This window comes from Artemia sp. Qi Xiang Cuo, chromosome 9 (genome assembly GCF_049724085.1).
Source record: "Artemia sp. Qi Xiang Cuo chromosome 9, ASM4972408v1, whole genome shotgun sequence".
In the NCBI taxonomy this organism is placed as follows: Eukaryota; Metazoa; Arthropoda; class Branchiopoda; order Anostraca; family Artemiidae; genus Artemia; species Artemia sp. Qi Xiang Cuo.
This window is the reverse complement of record NC_142802.1, coordinates 47,528,207-47,548,593: the sequence shown is the minus strand read 5'-3', so window position 1 is coordinate 47,548,593 and position 20,387 is coordinate 47,528,207. Positions and strand designations below refer to the sequence as shown.

The 20,387-nt window shown below is 32.6% G+C and overlaps 2 protein-coding genes across 2 annotated transcripts in view; both read left to right on the top strand.

Annotated features, from left to right (window-relative positions):
- LOC148948730 (uncharacterized) overlaps positions 1 to 20,387 on the top strand; it is a 149,002-nt gene that overhangs the window by 30,306 nt on the left and 98,309 nt on the right. The window lies entirely within an intron of this gene.
- Positions 11,008 to 19,917, top strand: LOC148948731 (RAD50-interacting protein 1-like). The gene is given in 3 exon segments (XM_089094524.1): positions 11,008 to 11,022; positions 18,396 to 18,614; positions 18,616 to 19,917. Coding segments are annotated over 3 exon segments (1,536 nt in total).

The following is a 20,387-nucleotide window of genomic DNA, read 5'->3' as shown; positions in this document are numbered from 1 at the left end:
ATTCGCTATCTGAGAACCTTCCGATGTAGTTTGTGGGTAATTGAATATTTTCTTGGGTCTTCAAAGTCGACATACTTTCTAAAGCCTCTTTTTCTCTTTCAACGTTTCTTTTTTCTAAATATGCATTTTTTGGCTCTTCTCTTTCAACGTTTCTTTTTTCTAAATATGCATTTTTTGGCTCAATATTTCTTAATAATAATTTTATTATTTCTTCTTTTTCATCGGTTTTTTTTTCTAAATTTTCTTTTTGTTGTTTAATCATACTGCGACGTTCTAATTCCAAATTTTCTTTTTGTTGTTTAATCATACTACGACGTTCTAATTCCAAATCTTCTTTTTGTTGTTTAATCTTACTATATTCTAAATTAATTTTATTCACTTCATTTCTTAAACGCAAGTATAGGTCTTTGTTTTGTAATTGTTGTTCGTCGTTCTTTTTTTTTACCTTAAATAGTTCCATTTCGTTTTGCTTATTTTGTCCCATCATTTTCTCCTGTTTGCTGTATTTTTGAAGTTCTTTTTCTACTCTTTCAATTTTTCTTGTTTCTTCTGCAATGTCTTCGTCGAGCCTTTTAATCTCAGCTTTTTTATCTATCAATTTTGCTTCCCCCTCCTGAAACTTCCTTTTCCGTTCTGCAAACTTGGCATCACTTTCCTCTTTTTCTATACTTAACTTTTCCAATTTACATCTTATTTTCCAATCATGTTGTTTATCACTCCTTTTATGAGCTGCTCTTCTCTCTTCTTCCTTTTCATGATTCATGTCATCATTCGATCCATTTTTACCTAAGAGCAAATCTAAAGTATAACTTGTCAGTATACTCAACATACCAGTGACACTAGGTAAAACATGGCGTAGCGAGTCAATTGAAGCAAAAGCAAAACCAAACTAATTTAAAAATTTTCAGGTTTTTTTCTGGTTTGAATTAAAAAATGAAAATTATTGTTCAGACACCAAACATATTTTTGCCCTTTGCAGCTAAATAAAATTATTTTATTTAAAATATTCAGGAATTATTCTAGTTTATGTTGACAAATAAGATTTTTTTCAAGGAATCGAGCAGCTAACTAAGTCCAATATATGCAATGGTATGTTCTTCGAATGATCTCTTTTAATTATGTTCCTAGCTACCGCTGCAACCCTTAAAAACTATTAAAAAAATATTTTATCTTTAATTACAGAAGGAACTAGATGTAAGTTTTACTATTGAGACGAGTCGCTCTTACTATACAACATACAGTTCGTTATCACGAACTGTTTGCTTTGATGTATCTATTGGTATCAAAATTTCTTTAGAGTTTCGGTTACTATTGAGACAAGTAGCTATTATTACTTTAAAGTTCATTACCATGAACTTTCTGATTGATTCAAAATTCAAATGTCTTTGAAGAGACTTCAGTATGAACATATATCAAAAATGCAGTGTTTTGACAAAATTAATTCTACTTTAAAAACTATTTTATTTTTAATTACAAAAGGCACTAGGTGTGGTGATTTCCTTTAAAATTAGCTATTATACAGCTCTCTATGGTTTTCCAGTGCCCAACTAGCTGAGGAGGAAGAAAAAGTGGAAAGAAAAAAAAAATGCCGTTTGTGGAGAATACTTTGGTTAAAGTCAATGTTCTTGATTTTCAAACCAATATATTTTCTTTGTTATTCAAGCCAATGGATGGTAATTTTGCTCCATAGAATTTGCTGACAAGGCGATTCTATTATTGTACTTCTTCTTTTGATCTTAATCTTTTTTCAGGAGCTATGGGTTACTTTAGTTTTTACTATGGGGCATGATCGTCTAGGTTGCTAGCTACCGCTAAAACCCGGATAATAATAACCTGGTTACAAACAGGAAAAAGCCTACAGCTTTTTCTTCTTTGAAATAGTAAGAGACGAACCTCAAACAATCAAGTGGCTAACTAGTTACAATATATGCAATGGTTTAATATTTCAATGATCGTCTTTTAATGTAAAAAGTTATAATATTTAGATAGCAGGCAGCTAAACTGAGTTTCTTTTTTAAACTTTAAATTTAAGAGGTATTACTTTAAATTTAACATATTAGCGTATTCTTTCTGACGGGGATTCGAATATACATTGATACTTGATACGTTACTTAAACACAAATTTTTAGATGAAATTTAACTCAATAGGATAATCATTTATTGTAATTACATAAAGGGCCGATATAGTTCATCATAAATATAAAATGAACAACCCTTTGCCTATATTAATTTATATTAAAGTTATTATATTTAGATAGGAGGCAGCTAAACTGAGTTTCTTTTTTGAACTTTAAATTTAAGATATATTGCTTTAAATTCAATATATTAATATATTCTTTCCGATGGGGATTCAATATTTGAATTAATATATTCTTTTATATTAATATATTTTCAATATATTTTCAATATTAATATATTCTTTCCGATGGGGATTTAATATTTGAATCCCCATCGGAAAGAATACATTAATATATTGAATTTAAAGCAATATCTCTTAAATTTAAAGTTTAAAAGAAACTCAGTTTAGCTGCCTCCTATCTAAATATAAAAACTTTAATATAAATTAATATAGGCAAAAGGTCGTTCTTAATTATATTTATGATGAACTATATCGGTCCTTTGTGTAATTACAATAAATGATTTTCTTATTGAGTTAAATTTCATCTAAAACTTTGTGTTTAAGTAACGTATCAAGTATCAATGTAAATTCGAATCCCTGTCAGAAAGAATACACTAATATATTAAATTTAAAGTAATATCTCTTAAATTTAAAGTTTAAAAAAGAAACTGAGTTTAGCTGCCTCCTATCTAAATATAATAACTTTAATATAAATTAATGTAGGCAAGAGATCGTTCATTATTATATCCTCGTAACAGGTCCAAGTACAGGTCCAAGTACTTGTAACAGGTCCAAGTTCACGCATACCCCCAAAAGTAGCTCTTATAGCTCCACAATCTAAAGGATTAGTCGTAACAGGTCCAAGTGCCAATAAAGAAAACCTTGTTTACTCGGCTATAAGGGAATTTGAAGATGCGATCAAGAATGAGGAGCAGAACAAATTTAAAATTATGTAGAAGTTAATTTAATATCTTTCCCGATGATTCTTTTACAATTGTAGATTATTATTTGGCCCATCTAGAGCCAAACCAAAAGCAGGTCGTTCCCAAAAAGGGTGTGAGGAGGTCAAAAAGGAAGGTTAAAGATAAATTGGAACTTTCTGGTCGGATATAAGGAAGGAGGCTTTGAATAAGTGAGGATGGAACAGGGGCGTGCGTAGCTGGATTGGTTACAGCTAGCATGGTGCTCCAACGAATTCTTTGAAGTAGTAGCAGTATTTCAAGTCAGTAATGACGTCATTAATTAAACTTGTAAGAACAAACTAGAATAGATTAAAGCTACATTGATTCTATAAGGAATGTGTTTCCTATTAGTAGTATGGACTTTTCAGTTTTAATGGACACAATGAAAATTTTCATAGGTATTGTGCCTTCTTTAGTTCAATTAACTAAGTGCAAGTCAAATTTAGCTCACGAAACTAAGATGAGTAGGGCTGACGCCCCCAGGGCTTCTAAAGACCAGCTGACATAATTTGGACTCTACTGAAAACAAGCTTTATTTTGAGCGGAATGTTTCTATTTCTCATAATATCGAAAAGAAAATATCATCATAACCAAGATTACAAAAAAAAGAAAAAAACACAAATGAATTTGGATTGACAGTTATAAATACTATCTTTATAAACAAGCAATAATTGTGTGTTTATGTATGTAACTTTTAGTTACTATTTGCCGTGGTTTGTTCTTTACTAGGTTTCAGTTAGAAACCAAGTCGTAAATATCCACGGCCTCGTTCAGCCCATAATCCCTTGTAAACCACATGAAGCTTGCAGGGAATCTAGTAAAGAAGACACATTCAAGGCCACCCGGGGTCAATTTCTTTTAGTTTGTAATTCATCATTAAAACAGTGATACCGATGATACTTATAAAATTCCCATTTACAGTATCGATCCTTTATGTAAATTATAGCTTTTGTCATCCCAGTATCTACCCATTATTCTGGTAGCAACTTTTTTCTTATGTTTGTTTCGGTAATCTTTATGTTTATCATACCGTTTTTGCTCTTTTGTTTGGCTGTCTCAATTTTTGCTTCTCGATACCCCAGATCCGTTACATACCTCAGTTTTTCTGTCATATTTCATTTTCTTAAATTCTGGATCACAAGACAACTTAGTAGCAATCCTTACGTGTTCTTGAGCCTTATTCCTTTTGGTGGCATTTTATCTCTTTTAAATAGACTTTTCTTAAATTTCAGGATGTTAGCTTTATTTTTTGTGTAGCAAAGTTTTCTATAAGTCGTATGAAGCTAAGAAAGGAAAGGAAATAATAAATGAAAAATACAATTCAATGAATACAATACAATGAAAAGTTACAATTCAAAAATCAATTTTTTTCTTAAGACCCCTAAAAGAATTACTGCATTTACATACCTATATCTAAATGCTTTTTATAATATTAAAAATAACACTTTCTACTATAGTGTTATAGAAAAAGGAAGAGCCATTGATAGGACGACAATAAAGACATATATAATTTACGGGCTAACCCAAAAAATAGAATTTTGGTTCCAGGAGACAAAATACAGAACTAATTCTAAAATTGTCAGATATTTTTAGTAACTTTGAACTAGATGAAATAAAATTAGTGGCGTAAAAAAATTGCGCAGCGAGTCAATTGAAGCAAAAGGAAAACCAGTACAAATATTTACGGTGTCAGAGCAATAATTTTAATGTTTCAATTCAAACTAGAAAAATACCTAAACATTTTGGAATTATTTTTATTTTTGATTTGAGAAACGAGACTCGATACGTTCTATAGAATAGAAATGGTCTTTCCGGGTTGCAGCAGTAGCTAGAAACCTAGTAAGAGACGGTCACGCCCCATAGTAAAAAATTAAATAGGTCATAACTCCTAAAACTAGAACCAGATCAAAAAATGAATTACACTATTAGAACCGCCTTGTCTAAAGTCCTTATATAAGAAACTTATAATCCCTTGGCTTGAACAACGAGGGAAATAAACTGGCTTGAAAATGAAGAAAAATGGCCGAAACCACGATATTCTGCGTATACGGCATCTTTATTTTTTCTTCGTTTCCACTGCAGATAGCTTCGCACTTTAACATCGTAGAGAGCTGTTTAATGGCTCATTTTAAAGGAAACTGATTTATATAGAAACCTTTTGTAATCATCAAAAATAATTTTTAATATAGAATAAATTTGTATGAAAAATTGTATTTAAGTATTATATCAAAAGACGAGCATTACAAGAACAAACCGTTGCATATATTGGACTTAGTTTGCTGCCTGATTCTTTGAGGTTCGTCTCTTACTACTCCAAAGAAGAAAGACAAGTAGGTTTTTTCCTGTTTGTAATCCGAGTTACAGTGGTAGCTAGCAACCTAGTAAGAGACGATCACGCCCCATAGTAAAAAATGAAATAGTCCATAACTCCTAAAACTTGAATCAGATAAAAAAAATTAAAGTACACTATTAGAACCGCCTTGTCCAAAACTCCTATATGGGAAACTTACCGTCCCTTGGTTTGAACAAAAAGGGAAATATTTTGGCTTGAAAATCAAGCAAACCGTTTGTGGTAACAAACAGTAAGAGCGACCAGGCTCAATAGTAACCGAAACTCTAAAAAACGGAATTTTGATACCAATAGATACATCAAAAGAATTGAATTTTTATGCTGATTTTAAATATTCAGATTTCGTCAAGATTAGTCTAACCCATCAAAATTTGCCTTATTTTCGAAAAATGGGGAAACAACCCCTGAAAGTCGTAGAATATTAATGAAAATCACATCATCAGATTAAGAGTATTAGATAACCTTCCTGTAGAGGTTTCAAGCTCCTATCTGGAAAAATGTGGAATTATGTGTTTTTGCCAGAAGAAAGATCACGGATGCTTGTTCCTTTTTTTGTTTGGTTTTGTTTTTCCCATGGGTGATCATGTCGACCCAGTGGTCTGAGATTGTCACGAGAGGGCTCATTCAAATGGAAATTGAAAGTACCCGTGCCTTTTTAATTGAAAAATTATATTTAATTAATTTAAAAAGTTTTTTTTTTATCTAAAAACTGCTTTTTTTATTATTTTGATGAATGCCAGCTATCCTAACCACTAGTATGCTTACCAAAGTTATTATGTAAACTCCAAAAATTTTTTGGTATCTGATTATATAAAGGATCTATATGGTTCATTATAAATGGGGACCATGTAAATTTAATCAGAAATAGTTCAAATAGTTCACCAGGACTATGTAATTTTCACCATAAGAGTGAATGTATCGTTATGTGGAGTAAATTCAAGATTTTTATGAATGGAAAAGTTTATATTAAGTTGTAATTAACTGTAATTTGTTGTAATTTGCAATAATTGTAATTGTAAAAATTGTATTTGTAATAATTAATTGTAATTGTAATAATTGTAATTGTAATTTTGTAATTAAAAAACGAATAGTTTTTAAAATAGTAACACTTTTTACAAAAAACTGCATTTTGATGTACAAGCTTCATGAATGACGTCATAATTGTAGGTTCTAATCATATATGACGTATCTAGTGAATGCAATAGTTTTAAACGATTATCTTTCGATAAGATAATATAAGAAATACATAGTAGATCGACATAGTTCATTATGAATAGGGACTATCTAAGTTTAATCGGGTATAATAAGATTAGTCTAACCCATCAAAATTTGCCTTATTTTCGAAAAATGGGGAAACAACCCCTGAAAGTCGTAGAATCTTAATGAAAATCACATCCTCAGATTAAGAGTATTAGATAACCTTCCTGTAGAGGTTTCAATCTCCTATCTGGAAAAATGTGGAATTTTGTATTTTTGCCAGAAGAAAGATCACGGATGCTTGTTTATTTTTTTGTTTGGTTTTGTTTTTCCCAGGGGTAATCATGTCGACCCAGTGGTCTGAGATTGTCGCAGGAGGGCTCATTCAAATGGAAATTGAAAGTACTCGTGACTTTTTAATAAAAAAATTTAATTTAAGTAATTTAAGAAGGTTTTTTTTTTATCTAAAAACTGCTTTTTTATTGACTATCTTGAGGAATGCCAGCTATCGTAACCGCTAGTATGATTACCATTGTACCATCGGAGACTTATAAGAAATAAGTTACATATAAGACATGATAAAAAAATTCGTAATAAAGTTATTATAATCACATTGAAAAGGTTACTGTTTACAATATGTTGAAAAGATACAAAGGGATTGATTTTTCTCGTATAACCCTATATGAAGTAATAAGTGAATACAATATTTATGCACATTTATCTTTCGACAAGAAATTATTATTTTATTTTGTTCTCCGTTCAGGATTGCTAAATTTATTATGTAAACTGTAAAAATATTTTTGGTATCTGATTATACAAAGGATCTATATAAGTCATTATAAATGGGGAACATGTAAATTTAATCAGAAATAGTTCAAATAGTTCACCAGGACTATGTAAGTTTCACCATAAGAGTGAATGTATCTTTATGTGGAGTAAATTCAAGATTTTTATGCATGGAAAAAATTATATTAAATTGTAATTAACTGTAATTTGTTGTAATTTGCAATAATTGTAATTGTAAAAATTGTATTTGTAATAATTAATTGTAATTGTAATAATTGTAATTGTAATTTTGTAATTAAAAAACGAAAAGTTTTTAAAATAGTAACACTTTCTACAAAAAACTGCATTTTGATGTACAAGCTTCATGAATGACATCATAATTATACGTTGTAATCATATATGACGCATCTAGTGAATGCAATAGTTTTACACGATTATCTTTCGATAAGATAATATAAGAAATCCGGGTTGCAGCGTTAGCTAGCAACCCAGTAAGAGACGATCACGTCCAAAGTTAAGAAATAAAAAAACCCATAGCTCCTAAAAAAACAGTCAGATCAAAACAAAAAGTACAACATTAGAACCGCCTTGTCCGAAACCCCTGTATAGGAAATTTTCTGTCATTTGGCTTGAACAGCAAGGGAAATATATTGTCTTGAAAATTAAGAAAAGTGGCAGCTACTACAACATTCTGCCTAAACGGGATATTTTTTCTTTCTTTCTTTTGTTTCCAGAGATAGCTTGGCACTGGAACATCGTAGAAAGTTGTTCAATGGCTCCATTTAAAGTAAATTAATTGGGTTAAAACCGTTTGTAACTAAAACAAATTATTTTAAAACAGGATAAATTTTTCCACTAAAAACTGTATTTTTGATGTCTTTTCATACTGCTGTATTTTCAATAACATGTGATTTTTGAAGGAATCAAATAGTTTGTGGTACGGTTGTATTTTAAACTCTATATTCCATAGATAGCTTAGCACTGGAATATCGTAGAGAGTTGTTCAATGGATCATTTTAAATTAAATTAATAACATTCAAGGACATATCCAAAGGGTTTAGTGGGTTTGAACCCCCCTCCCCCAAAATGTTTTTCAGATTCATAATAACGAATATAAAATGAATAAAACAAAATTGAATATAAAAAAATATACAAAAATGAATATGAACAACTTCTGCGTTTTTGAAGTTTTTATTATAATAAAGAACGAATATTTTACCGATTATCTACTAATAACCATATATGACGTAATAAGTGACATGACGTAATATATAAAACCTATTGTGTACTAATAACCATATATGACTTAATCAGCGACGTGACGTAAAAATTGAAAAAAATAATTTTTATTTTATTTTCGTTTTTAGTTCAGAATCGCTAAAGTTATAAACTGCAAAAATATTTATGGTGTCTGAACAATAGTTTTAATCTTTTAATTTAGACTAAAAAAATACCTGAAAATTAAAAAATTAGTTTAATTTTTTGTTAGGCTCTTGATACTTGATACGTGACTTAAACATTCAACTAATGGTTAAAAAACGGTTTCAATCAAGCAAGCTACACGCAAGTTAAAAAAACAGTACTATACAAAAAACAGAGACAACCTCTTGAAAAGAAAAAAGCAAAGGTATTCAACTGACAAGGCGTATCGAGAAGTAATAATTGAGAGTGCAAAACAAAACAACAAGATGTGTTATCACAATGATGAAGATTATAGACATGCGAAAATTGAGACAGCCAAACAAAAGAGTAAGGAACGGTATGATAACGATAAAGATTACCGAAACAAACATAAGAAAAAAGTTGCTACCAGAATAATGGGTAGATACTAGGGTGACAAAAGCTATAATGAAAAAATTAAATTCTCTGTGAGGTTATACCGCAGAACGCATAAGGACAAAGGTAAAAATTACATTCAGAAATACAAGAAGATGGCAAAAATGCAGGCTGATCTTTGTAAATTGAGAAACATTTTACGCATGTTTTATCAGGATCACGAAAAGTATTCAAAATTACATATTAAAATTCTTTTTGAAAGAGCGGATGCTGTTGAAAAGTCGGCTAGAAATGCTTTGGCAAAGCTTCATAGTAATATCCAAAAGAAATGTTGTCAGTTTAATGAAAAGCTTCCAAGGTATGGACTGGCAACTGCGGAACAGTTTATAGATGCAATGGAAAATGTTCGACGACACGGTGAATATACAGAGGCGTACTTCTTAGAAAATTCGTATATTAATTTTGGAAGGAGCAATTGCAGTTTATGTAGCAGCAATAAAAATATATATACAAGCATACCTATCAGCAGCGAAGGAAAAGCAATGTTTTTCAATTATGGCGAAAACGATCCTGTTAGGGTTATTAGTATATGTGTTTGTAAGACTAATGATTTAGAACAAATTCCTGGAACACCGACTCAAGAAAAAAGTATTTCTAACTGTGTTTTAAACAGTTCTTTTAGTTCTACTGAATATTTGGCAAATAATTCTCTGTGTAGTAGAACAAACTGTCCTGAAAATTACGAGACAACTATTGAAAAATGCTCTGAAACTAGATCTGAAAAGGAAATTATGATGGCTGAAGTCACCTATAACAATCTGAGTAAACATTCAAAACCAAAAATTGGGCAGCAGGTTACTTGGAAATGTCACCCTGATATCTGCAAGCTCTATCCGACGGATATTGAATTATGTCAAATTCTTTTTGATATCCTTGAAAATAATATAGCATTAAAATTTTCAACTGACAAAGTGGTTAATTTCTACCTTGGCAGCATGGATTATTGTGAAATCAATTACAGGGACACAAGAAAGCATGGGCATTCGTTATACTGTAGCCCAAATGAGGGATGTCAGAGCTATTTGCGTTCTCTAAGGGCACTAGCTCTACATTTTCCTGTCTTGACCTGTTTCATTAATAGCGTATATAAGGTCGAAAACGATCCTGTTAGGGTTATTAGTATATGTGTTTGTAAGACTAATGATTTAGAACAAATTCCTGGAACACCGACTCAAGAAAAAAGTATTTCTAACTGTATTTTAAACAGTTCTTTTAGTTCTACTGAATATTTGGCAAAAAATTCTCTGTGTAGTAGAACAAACTGTCCTGAAAAGTACGAGACAACTATTGAAAAATGCTCCGAAACTAGATCTGACAAGGAAATTATGATGGCTGAAGTCACCTATAACAATCTGAGTAAATATTAAAAACCAAAAATTGGGCAGCAGGTTACTTGGCAATGTCACCCTGATATCTGCAAGCTCTATCCGACGGATATTGAATTATGTCAAATTCTTTTTGATATCCTTGAAAATAATATAGCATTAAAATTTTCAACTGACAAAGTGGTTAATTTCTACCTTGGCAGCATGGATTATTGTGAAATCAATTACAGGGACACAAGAAAGCATGGGCATTCGTTATACTGTAGCCCAAATGAGGGATGTCAGAGCTATTTGCGTTATCTAAGGGCACTAGCTCCACATTTTCCTGTCTTGACCTGTTTCATTAATAGCGTATATAAGGTAGTTCAAAATCTAAGATTATACAACATACTAATCTACTAAAATTTACATAATAGATCGACATAGTTCATTATGAATAGGGACTATGTAAGTTTAATCGGATATCCCTGAAACCTAGTAAGGAAAAAACCACGGCACATAGTACCTAAAAGTTAAGATAATACTAGTATCTTCTGAAAAGTTGCTTATCTTGGGTATGGTGCCATACTGAGGATCGTGTCTTACTCTTCTAACTAAGAAAAAGCCATAGGTTTTTTCCTGTTTGTAATCCGGATTGCAGCGGTAGTCCGGGTTGCAGCGGTAGCTAGCAACCTAGTAATCACGTCCAATGTTAGGAAATATAAAAACCAATAACTCCTAAAGTCAGATCGAGTGAGATAAAAACAAAATGTACACCGTTAGAACCATCTTGTCCGAAACCCCTGTATAAGAAACTTTCTGTCCCTTGGCTTGAACAGCAAGGGAAATATATTGGCTTGAAAATCAAGCAAAGTGGCAGCTACTACAAAATTCTGCCTAAACGGGATATTTTTTTTCTTTTTTTCTTTTTTCTTTTCCACAGATAGCTTGGCACTGGAACATCGTTGAGAGTTGTTCAATGGCTCATTTCAAAGGAAATTATTTGGATTAAAAATCTTTTGTAACTAAAATATATTTCTAAGAGAGAATAAGTTTTTCCACTAAAAACTACATTTTTGACGTCTTTTCATACTGCAGTCTTTTCAAAGATATTTGATTTTTGTGCATAAATTATAATCGTATACCAGCGGTAAGATTTGAATCCACGCCTCCGAAGAGACTGGTGGCCAACACCAGCGCCTTGGACCACACGGCCACGCTGCCTCTCATAACTATATATGTGAATTAATTTTCTTACGAAATCGGGGTTGCAGCGGTAGCTAGCAACCTAGTAAGAGACGATCACGTCCAATGTTAAGAAATGTAAAAACCCATAGTTCTTAAGAAAGGAGTCAGATCAAAACAAAAAGTACACCATTAGAACCACCTTGTCCGAAACCCCTTATAGGAAACTTTCTGTCATTTGGCTTGAACAGCCAGGGAAATATATTGGCTTGAAAATCAAGAAAAGTGGCAGCTACTACAACATTCTGCCTAAACGGGATATTTTTTTATTTCTTGTTATCCAGAGATAGCTTTGCACTGGAACATCGTAGAAAGTTGTTCAATGGCTCATTTTAAAGGAAATTAATTGGGTTAAAAACTTTTGTAGCTAAAACAAATTAAAACAGGATAAATTTTTTCACTAAAAACTGTATTTTTGATGTCTTTCCATACTGCTGCCTTTTCAAAGACATTTGAATTTTTTTTGGAAGCAATCAAACAGTTCGTGGTAAGGTTGTATTTTAAACTTTGTATTCCATAGAAAGCTTAGCACTGGAACATCGTAGAGAGTTGTTCAATGGATCATTTTAAATTATAATAAATAACGAATATTTTACCGATTATCTACTAACAACCATATATGACGTAATAATTGACATGACGTAATATCTAAAACCTATTGTGTACTAATAACCATATATGACTTAATTAGCGACGTGACGTAAAAATTGAAAAAATTAATTTTTATTTTATTTTCGTTTTTAGTTCAGAATCGCTAAAGTTATAAACTGCAAAAATATTTATGGTGTCTGAACAATAGTTTTAATCTTTTAATTTAGACTAGAAAAATACCTGAAAATTTAAAAATTAGTTTAATTTTTTGTTAGGTTCTTGATACTTGATACGTGACATAAAAACCTTCAACTAATGGTTACATAATGGTTTCAATCAAGCAAGCTACACGCAAGTTAAAAAAACAGTACTACCAAAAAAACAGAAATAGCATCTTGAAAAGAAAAAAGCAAAGGTATTCAACCGACCAGGCGTATCGAGAAGTAATAATTGATAGTGACAAACAGCGTTATTATAATGATGTAGTTTATAGACATGCGAAAATTGAGACAGCCAAACAAAAGAGTACGGAACAGTATGATAACGATATAGATTATCGAAACAAACATAAGAAAAAAGTTGCTACCAGAATAATGGGTAGATACTGGGGTGACAAAAGCTATAATGAAAAAATTAAATTCTCTGCAAGGTTGTACCGAAGAACACATAAGGACAAAGGGAAAAATTACATTCAGAAATACAAGAAGATGGCAAAAATGCAGGCTGGTCTTTGTAAATTGAGAAACATTTTACGCATGTTTTATCGGGATCACGAAAAGTATTCAAAATTACAGATTAAAATTCTCTTTGAAAAAGCGGATGCTGTCTAAAAGTCGGCTAGAAATGCTTTGGCAAAGCTTCATAGTAATATCCAAAAGAAATGTTGTCAGTTTAATGAAAAGCTTCCAAGGTATGGACTGGCAACTGCGGAACAGTTTATAGATACAATGGAAAATGTTCGACAACACAGTGAATATACAGAGGCGTACTTCTTAGAAAATTTGTATAATAATTTTGGAAGGAGTAATTGCAGTTTATGTAGCAGCAATAAAAATATATATACAAGCATACCTATCAGCAGCGAAGGAAAAGCAATGTTTTTCAATTATGGCGAAAACGAGCCTGTTAGGGTTATTAGTATATGATAACTTAAAGACCGAACTCAGTAATCCGGGTTGCAGCGGTAGCTAGCAACCTAGTAAGAGACGATCACGTCCAATGTTAAGAAATATAAAAACCCATAGCTCCTAAAAAAGGAGTCAGATCAAAACAAAAAGTACACCATTAGAACCGCTTTATCCGAAACCCCTGTATAGCAAACTTTCTGTTCCTTGGCGTGAACAGCAAGGTAAATATATTCGCTTGAAAATCAAGAAAACTGGCAGCTACTACAACATTCTGCCTAAACGGGATATTTTTTTTTTCTTTTTTTTTTGTTTCCAGAGATAGCTTGGCACTGGAACATCGTAGAGAGTTGTGCAATAGCTCATTTTAAAGGAAATTAATTGGGATACAAATCTATATTAACTAAAATAAAAGAGAATAAATCTGAATAGAGATAAAAGATAATTTTATCTCTAAAAGAGAATAAATTTTTCCACCAAAAACTGCATTATCCGGGTTGCAGCGGTAGCTAGCAACTTAGTAAGAGACGATCACGTCCAATGTTAAGAAATATAAAAACCCATAGTTCCTAAAAAAGGAGTAAGATCCAAACAAAAAGTACACCATTAGAGCCGCCTTGTCCGAAACCCCTGTATAGGAAACTTTCAGTCCCTTGGCTTGAACAGCAAGGGAAATATATTGGCTTGAAAATCAAGAAAAGTGGCAGCTATTACAACATTCTGCCTAAACGGGATATTTTTTTCTTTTTTTCTATTTTCTTTTCTATCCAGAGATAGCTTGGCACTGGAACATCGTAGAGGGTTGTTCAATAGCTCATTTTAAAGGAAATTAATTGGGTTAAGAATCTATAGTAACTAAAATAAATTATTTCTAAAAGAGAATAAATTTTTCCACCAAGAACTGCATTTCCGATGTCTTTTCACACTGCAGTCTTTCAAACATAATCGCATACCAGCGGTAAGATTTGAACCCACGCCTCCGAAGAGACTGGTGGCTAACACCAGTGCCTTGGACCACTCGGCCAGGCTGCCTCTTATAATTTGGGTTGCATCCGGGTTGCAGCGGTAGCTAGCAACCTAGTAATATAATAAAGAACGAACTCTTGCCTATACTAATACATAAATGATCGAAATAATTCATTATAAATGGGAAGTATATAGGTTTCATCGGAAATTGCTGACATATAATAAGGTTTTTAAATTATCTCTAATGTATCTTTTAATTTATTATCTCTAATTTATCTGGATTATTGTTATTCTTTGTCCGGGTTGCAGCGGTAGCTAGCAACCTAGTAAGAGACGAGCACCTCCAATGTTAAGAAATATAAAACCCCCCAACTCCTAAAAAAAGAGTCAGATCAAAACAAAAAGTACACCATTAGAACCGCCTTGTCCGAATCTTTTATAAAAGAAACTTACCGCCCTTTGGCTTGAATAACAAAGAAAATATATTGGCTTGAAAATAAAGAAAATTGACTTTTACCACGTTATTCTCCACAAACGGGATATTTTTTCTTTCCGCTTTTTTTTCCTCCTCAGCTAGCTGGGCACTGGAAAATCATAGAGAGCTGTATAATAGCTCATTTTAAAGGCAATTGCAACATCTAGTGCGTTTTGTAATTAAAAATAAAATACTTTTTAAAGTAGAATCAATTTTGTCAAAAAAATTGCATTTTTGATGTATTTTCATACTGCAGTCTTTTCAAAGATATTTGAATTTTTAAGCAATCAAACAGTTCACGGTAATGAACTCTATAGTAATAATAGCTACTTGTCTCAATAGTAACCGAAACTCCTGGAACCAAAATTTTCTTTTTTGGCTTAATCGCTAAAATTATTATGTAAACTGCAAAAATATTTATGATGCCTAATCAGTAATAGTAAGTTCTTAATTTAAACAACAAAAATATATGAAAATTTTATAATTAGTTTTACTTTTTGTCTCCTGGAAGAAAAATTTTTTTCATCTCAATTCAAAGTTATTATTGTATCCTGGAACCAAACTTTTTTTGGTTTGTAACCCGTAAAGTACGTATCTCCATATTATTGTCTTATAATTGCAATTTTATAATAAAGAACGACCTTTTGCCTATACTAAATTTTATACGCCACTTAATTATAGTATAGGTTAGTAATTCAAGAGATAGCTTGGCACTGGAACATCGTAGAGAGTTGTTCAATGGTTCATTTTAAAGGAAATTAATGGGGTTAAAAACGTTTTGTAATTAAAACAAATTATTTTTATTACATTAAGAAGTTTTGTAATAAAAACATCATCAACAAATCAACGAAGTATTCAAAATTACAGATTAGAATTCTCTTTGAAAGAGCGGATGCTGTTGAAAAGTTGGCTAGAAATGCTTTGGCAAAGTTACACTAAAGAACGATCTCTCTCCCATACGAACTGATGTGTTACATTAAAAGGCGATCATTGGAATAAAAAGTTATTGCATGCATAGGACTTAGTTAGCTATTTGATCGTTTGAGGTTCGTCTCTTACTATTTCAAAGAAGAAAAAGCCGTAGGCTTTTTCCTGTTTGTAATATTTTCCTGTTTGTTATCGGGATTACAGCGGTATCCGGGTTGCAGCGGTAGCTAGGAACCTAGTAAGATCCGGGTTGCAGCGGTAGCTAGCAACCTAGTAAGAGACGATCACGTCCAATGTTAAGAAATATAAAAACCCATAGTTCCTAAAAAAGGAGTCAGATCAAAAAAAAAAGTACACCATTAGAACCGCCGTGTCCGAAACCCCTGTATAGGAAACTTTCTGTCCCTTGGCTTGAACAGCAAGGGAAATATATTGGCTTGAAAATCAAGAAAAGTGGCAGCTACTACAACATTCTGCCTAAACGGGATATTTTTTTCTTTCTTCTTTTCCACAGATAGCTTGGCACTGGAACATCGTTTTTATGTATAATATTGATCAATGACGTCCTAGTCGTTGGATGTAGTTAGTATTACATAATTATAATAAAGAACGAATATTTTACCGATTATCTACTAATAACCATATATGACGTAATAAGTGACATGACGTAATATCTAAAACCTATTGTGTACTAATAACCATATATGACTTAATGAGCGACGTGACGAAAAAATTGAAAAAATTAATTTTTATTTTATTTTCGTTTTTAGTTCAGAATCGCTAAAGTTATAAACTGCAAAAATATTTATGGTGTCTGAACAATAGTTTTAATCTTTTAATTTAGACTAGAAAAATACCTGAAAATTTAAAAATTAGTTTAATTTTTTTTTAGGTTCTTGATACTTGATACGTGACATAAAAATTCAACTAATGGTTACATAATGGTTTTAATCAAGCAATCTACACGCAAGTTAAAAAAAAGAGTACTACCAAAAAAACAGAGATAGCATCTTGAAAAGAGAAAAGCAAAGATATTCAACTGACCAGGCGTATCGAGATGCGAAAATTGATAGTGATAAACTGCGTTATTATAATGGTGTAGTTTATAGACATGCGAAAATTGAGACAGCTAAACAAAAGAGCAAGGAACGGTATGATAACGATATAGATTACCGAAACAAACATAAGAAAAAAGTTGCTACCAGAATAATGGGTAGATACTGGGGTGACAAAAGCTATAATGAAAAAATTAAATTCTCTGCGAGGTTGTACCGAAGAACGCATAAGGACAAAGGGAAAAATTACATTCAGAAATACAAGAAGATGGCAAAAATGCAGGCTGATCTTTGTAAATTGAGAAACATTTTACGCATGTTTTATGGGGATCACGTATTCAAATACGTGATAAAATTATGTTTTATGGGGAAAAGTATTCAAAATTACAGATTAAAATTCTCTTTGAAAGAGCGGATGCTGTTGAAAAGTCGGCTAGAAATGCTTTGGCAAAGCTTCATAGTAATATCCAAAAGAAATGTTGTCAGTCTAATGAAAAGTTTCCAAGGTATGGACTGGCAACTGTGAAACAGTTTACAGATGCAATGGAAAATGTTAGACAACACAGTGAATATACCGAGGCGTACTTCTTAGAAAATTTGTATAATAATTTTGGAAGGAGTAATTGCAGTTTATGTAGCAGCAATAAAAATATATATACAAGCATACCTATCAGCAGCGAAGGAAAAGCAATGTTTTTCAATTATGGCGAAAACGAGCCTGTTAGGGTTATTAGTATATGATAACTTAAAGACCGAACTCAGTAATCCGGGTTGCAGCGGTAGCTAGCAACCTAGTAAGAGACGATCACGTCCAATGTTAACAAATATAAAAACCCATAGCTCCTAAGAAAGGAGTCAGATCAAAACAAAAAGTACACCAATAGAACCGCCTTATCTGAAACCCCTGTATAGCAAACTTTCTGTTCCTTGGCTTGAACAGCAAGGTAAATATATTGGCTTGAAAATCAAGAAAAGTGGCAGCTACTACAACATTCTGCCTAAACGGGATATTTTTTTTTTCTTTTTTCTTTTGTTTCCAGAGATAGCTTGGCACTGGAACATCGTAGAGAGTTGTTCAATAGCTCATTTTAAAGGAAATTAATTGGGTTACAAATCTATAGTAACTAAAATTAATTATTTCTAAAAGAGAATAAATTTTTCCACCAAAAACTGCATTATCCGGGTTGCAGCGGTAGCTAGCAACCTAGTAAGAGACGATCACGTCCAATGTTAAGAAATATAAAAACCCATAGTTCCTAAAAAAGGAGTCAGATCAAAACAAAAAGTACACCATTAGAACCGCCTTGTCCGAAACCCCTGTATAGGAAACTTTCTGTCCCTTGGCTTTAAGAGCAAGGGAAATATATTGGCTTGAAAATCAAGAAAAGTGGCAGCTATTACAACATTCTGCCTAAACGGGATATTTTTTTCTTTTATTCTCTTTTCTTTTGTATCCAGAGTTTGCCAATGAGGCACTAGACAATACCGCTAAAAAAGCGCTTTGAATATCATTTTAGCAGCAACCGGCAGACAAACGACTTGAGTTGGCCAGAACTATACCTCACTCAAATTTTAGATTGGTGCAAGCGTCCATGTGCGTTTTTAAGTGAATGGGTACAACCCGTTTTTGATAGTATCAACATAGATTCCAAGGAAGAATTCACAAGAGCTTTATGTGGGTTTAGTGGTGGTTAAGCTAAATCATGACCTGCCACTTTTATATGAGGATGACTACCTTTTTGGTCATTGTATCGAGGAAATTCTTGCATTTGAGAGAGAACTAAGATTCAATGTGCACTATCAACCTTCAGTTCATGAAACATTGACAGGGGAACACACGTTAGAAAAATGGCTCCGTATTGAGAAAAAATATGCCATACAGAAGATGGACGCCATGCTCAGCTTTGATACTGCCTGGCTTTCTACCAGCGATGTGGAATTCGATGGTGCTACGGTACTTTACGTCACAGAAGTTGCAGAAAAATTCGCAAAAACTCTTTTGGCGATGACTGATCGATACAATATTTTGCCACAGAGAGAGCACAGATTCCAGTTTCTTGATTTGCAGTTGGAACTGCTTGAAGACTTCCGAATACGGATGCTACAAATGAAAAATGAGTTTGAAGATCAGCCACTTGGAGAAAGTTTTTGTGGAGTATTGAATACAGTACATTATGTTACCCTGAATTTAGAAGATTGGGAGGATACAACGTTGATTGTTCGACTTGATTCTTCCCGACAAGAACCTGATGCAGCCAACTTAGGGCTAGAAACTGGTGAAGAGCCTGACATTCCAGTACATGCTCTAACGAATGTATCTAAAAACTTTGATCAAGTTGCTGAGGGCACGGTTTTCGACTCAATCATTGAGCTGGTTGAAAAAATAGAGACAGATATGGTAAATTTAATTGTTGATACAATTCTAAGAGATGTCAAGGACCGAAGCGCTTATTACCGGAAAAATGAATGGCAAATGATGTTTTCAATGAAGGATTATATTCAACCTTGTTTAACACCACGTGTTTGTGAAATACTGCAAGCTCTTCTGGAAAGCTTACAACAAGCTCGCGAGCGATTGTCTCAAAAAGTATTTATAAAAATCTGGAAGTCCGTTGGATCACGTGTAAATAAGTTTTTCTTCGAAGAAATCATCTTAGAAAATAGATTCAATGAGGGAGGGGCTGAGCAGCTGGAATATGACATAAAAAATGGACTGTTACCAATATTTGGACAATATTCAATTCGTTCATCTGGAATATTTTCAAAAATACAAGAATCGTGTCTTATCCTTAAGATGCCTGTTGGCGATGCACATTTGTTGAAAGAACTCCTTACACGTGATGAAGCAGGAGTTTCTTTTCGTCTCAGCTACACGGAGACAAGTGAGAAGGTGAAAGCGTTAAGGGAGCATGGAATTTATAATCTTTCTGTTCGGGATGCTCTGTTTGTCTTTGACAGAAGGTTGACTACGTCACTCTGATTTTTTTTTTTTCCAAAGGCTATACATTATTAGCTTTACACTCTCACAACGTGAACTGCCCGGTTGATAGATTCTTTCCGGGTTGCAGCGGTAGCTAGCAACCTAGTAAGAGACGATCACGTCCAACGTTAAGAAATATAAAAACCCATAGTTCCTAACAAAGGAGTCAGATCAAAACAAAAAGTACACCATTAGAACTGCCTTGTCCGAAACCCCTGTAGAGGAAACTTTCTGTCCCCTGGCTTGAACAGCAAGAGAAATATATTGGCTTGAAAATCAAGAAAATTGACTTTAACCACGTTATTCTCCCCAAACGGGATATTTTTTTCTCTTTTCTTTTTTTCTTTTCCACAGATAGCTTGGCACTGGAACATCGTAGAGGGTTGTTTAATAGCTCATTTTAAAGGAAATTAATTGGTTTAAAAACTTTTTGTAACTAAAATTAATTACTTCTAAAAGAGAATGAATTT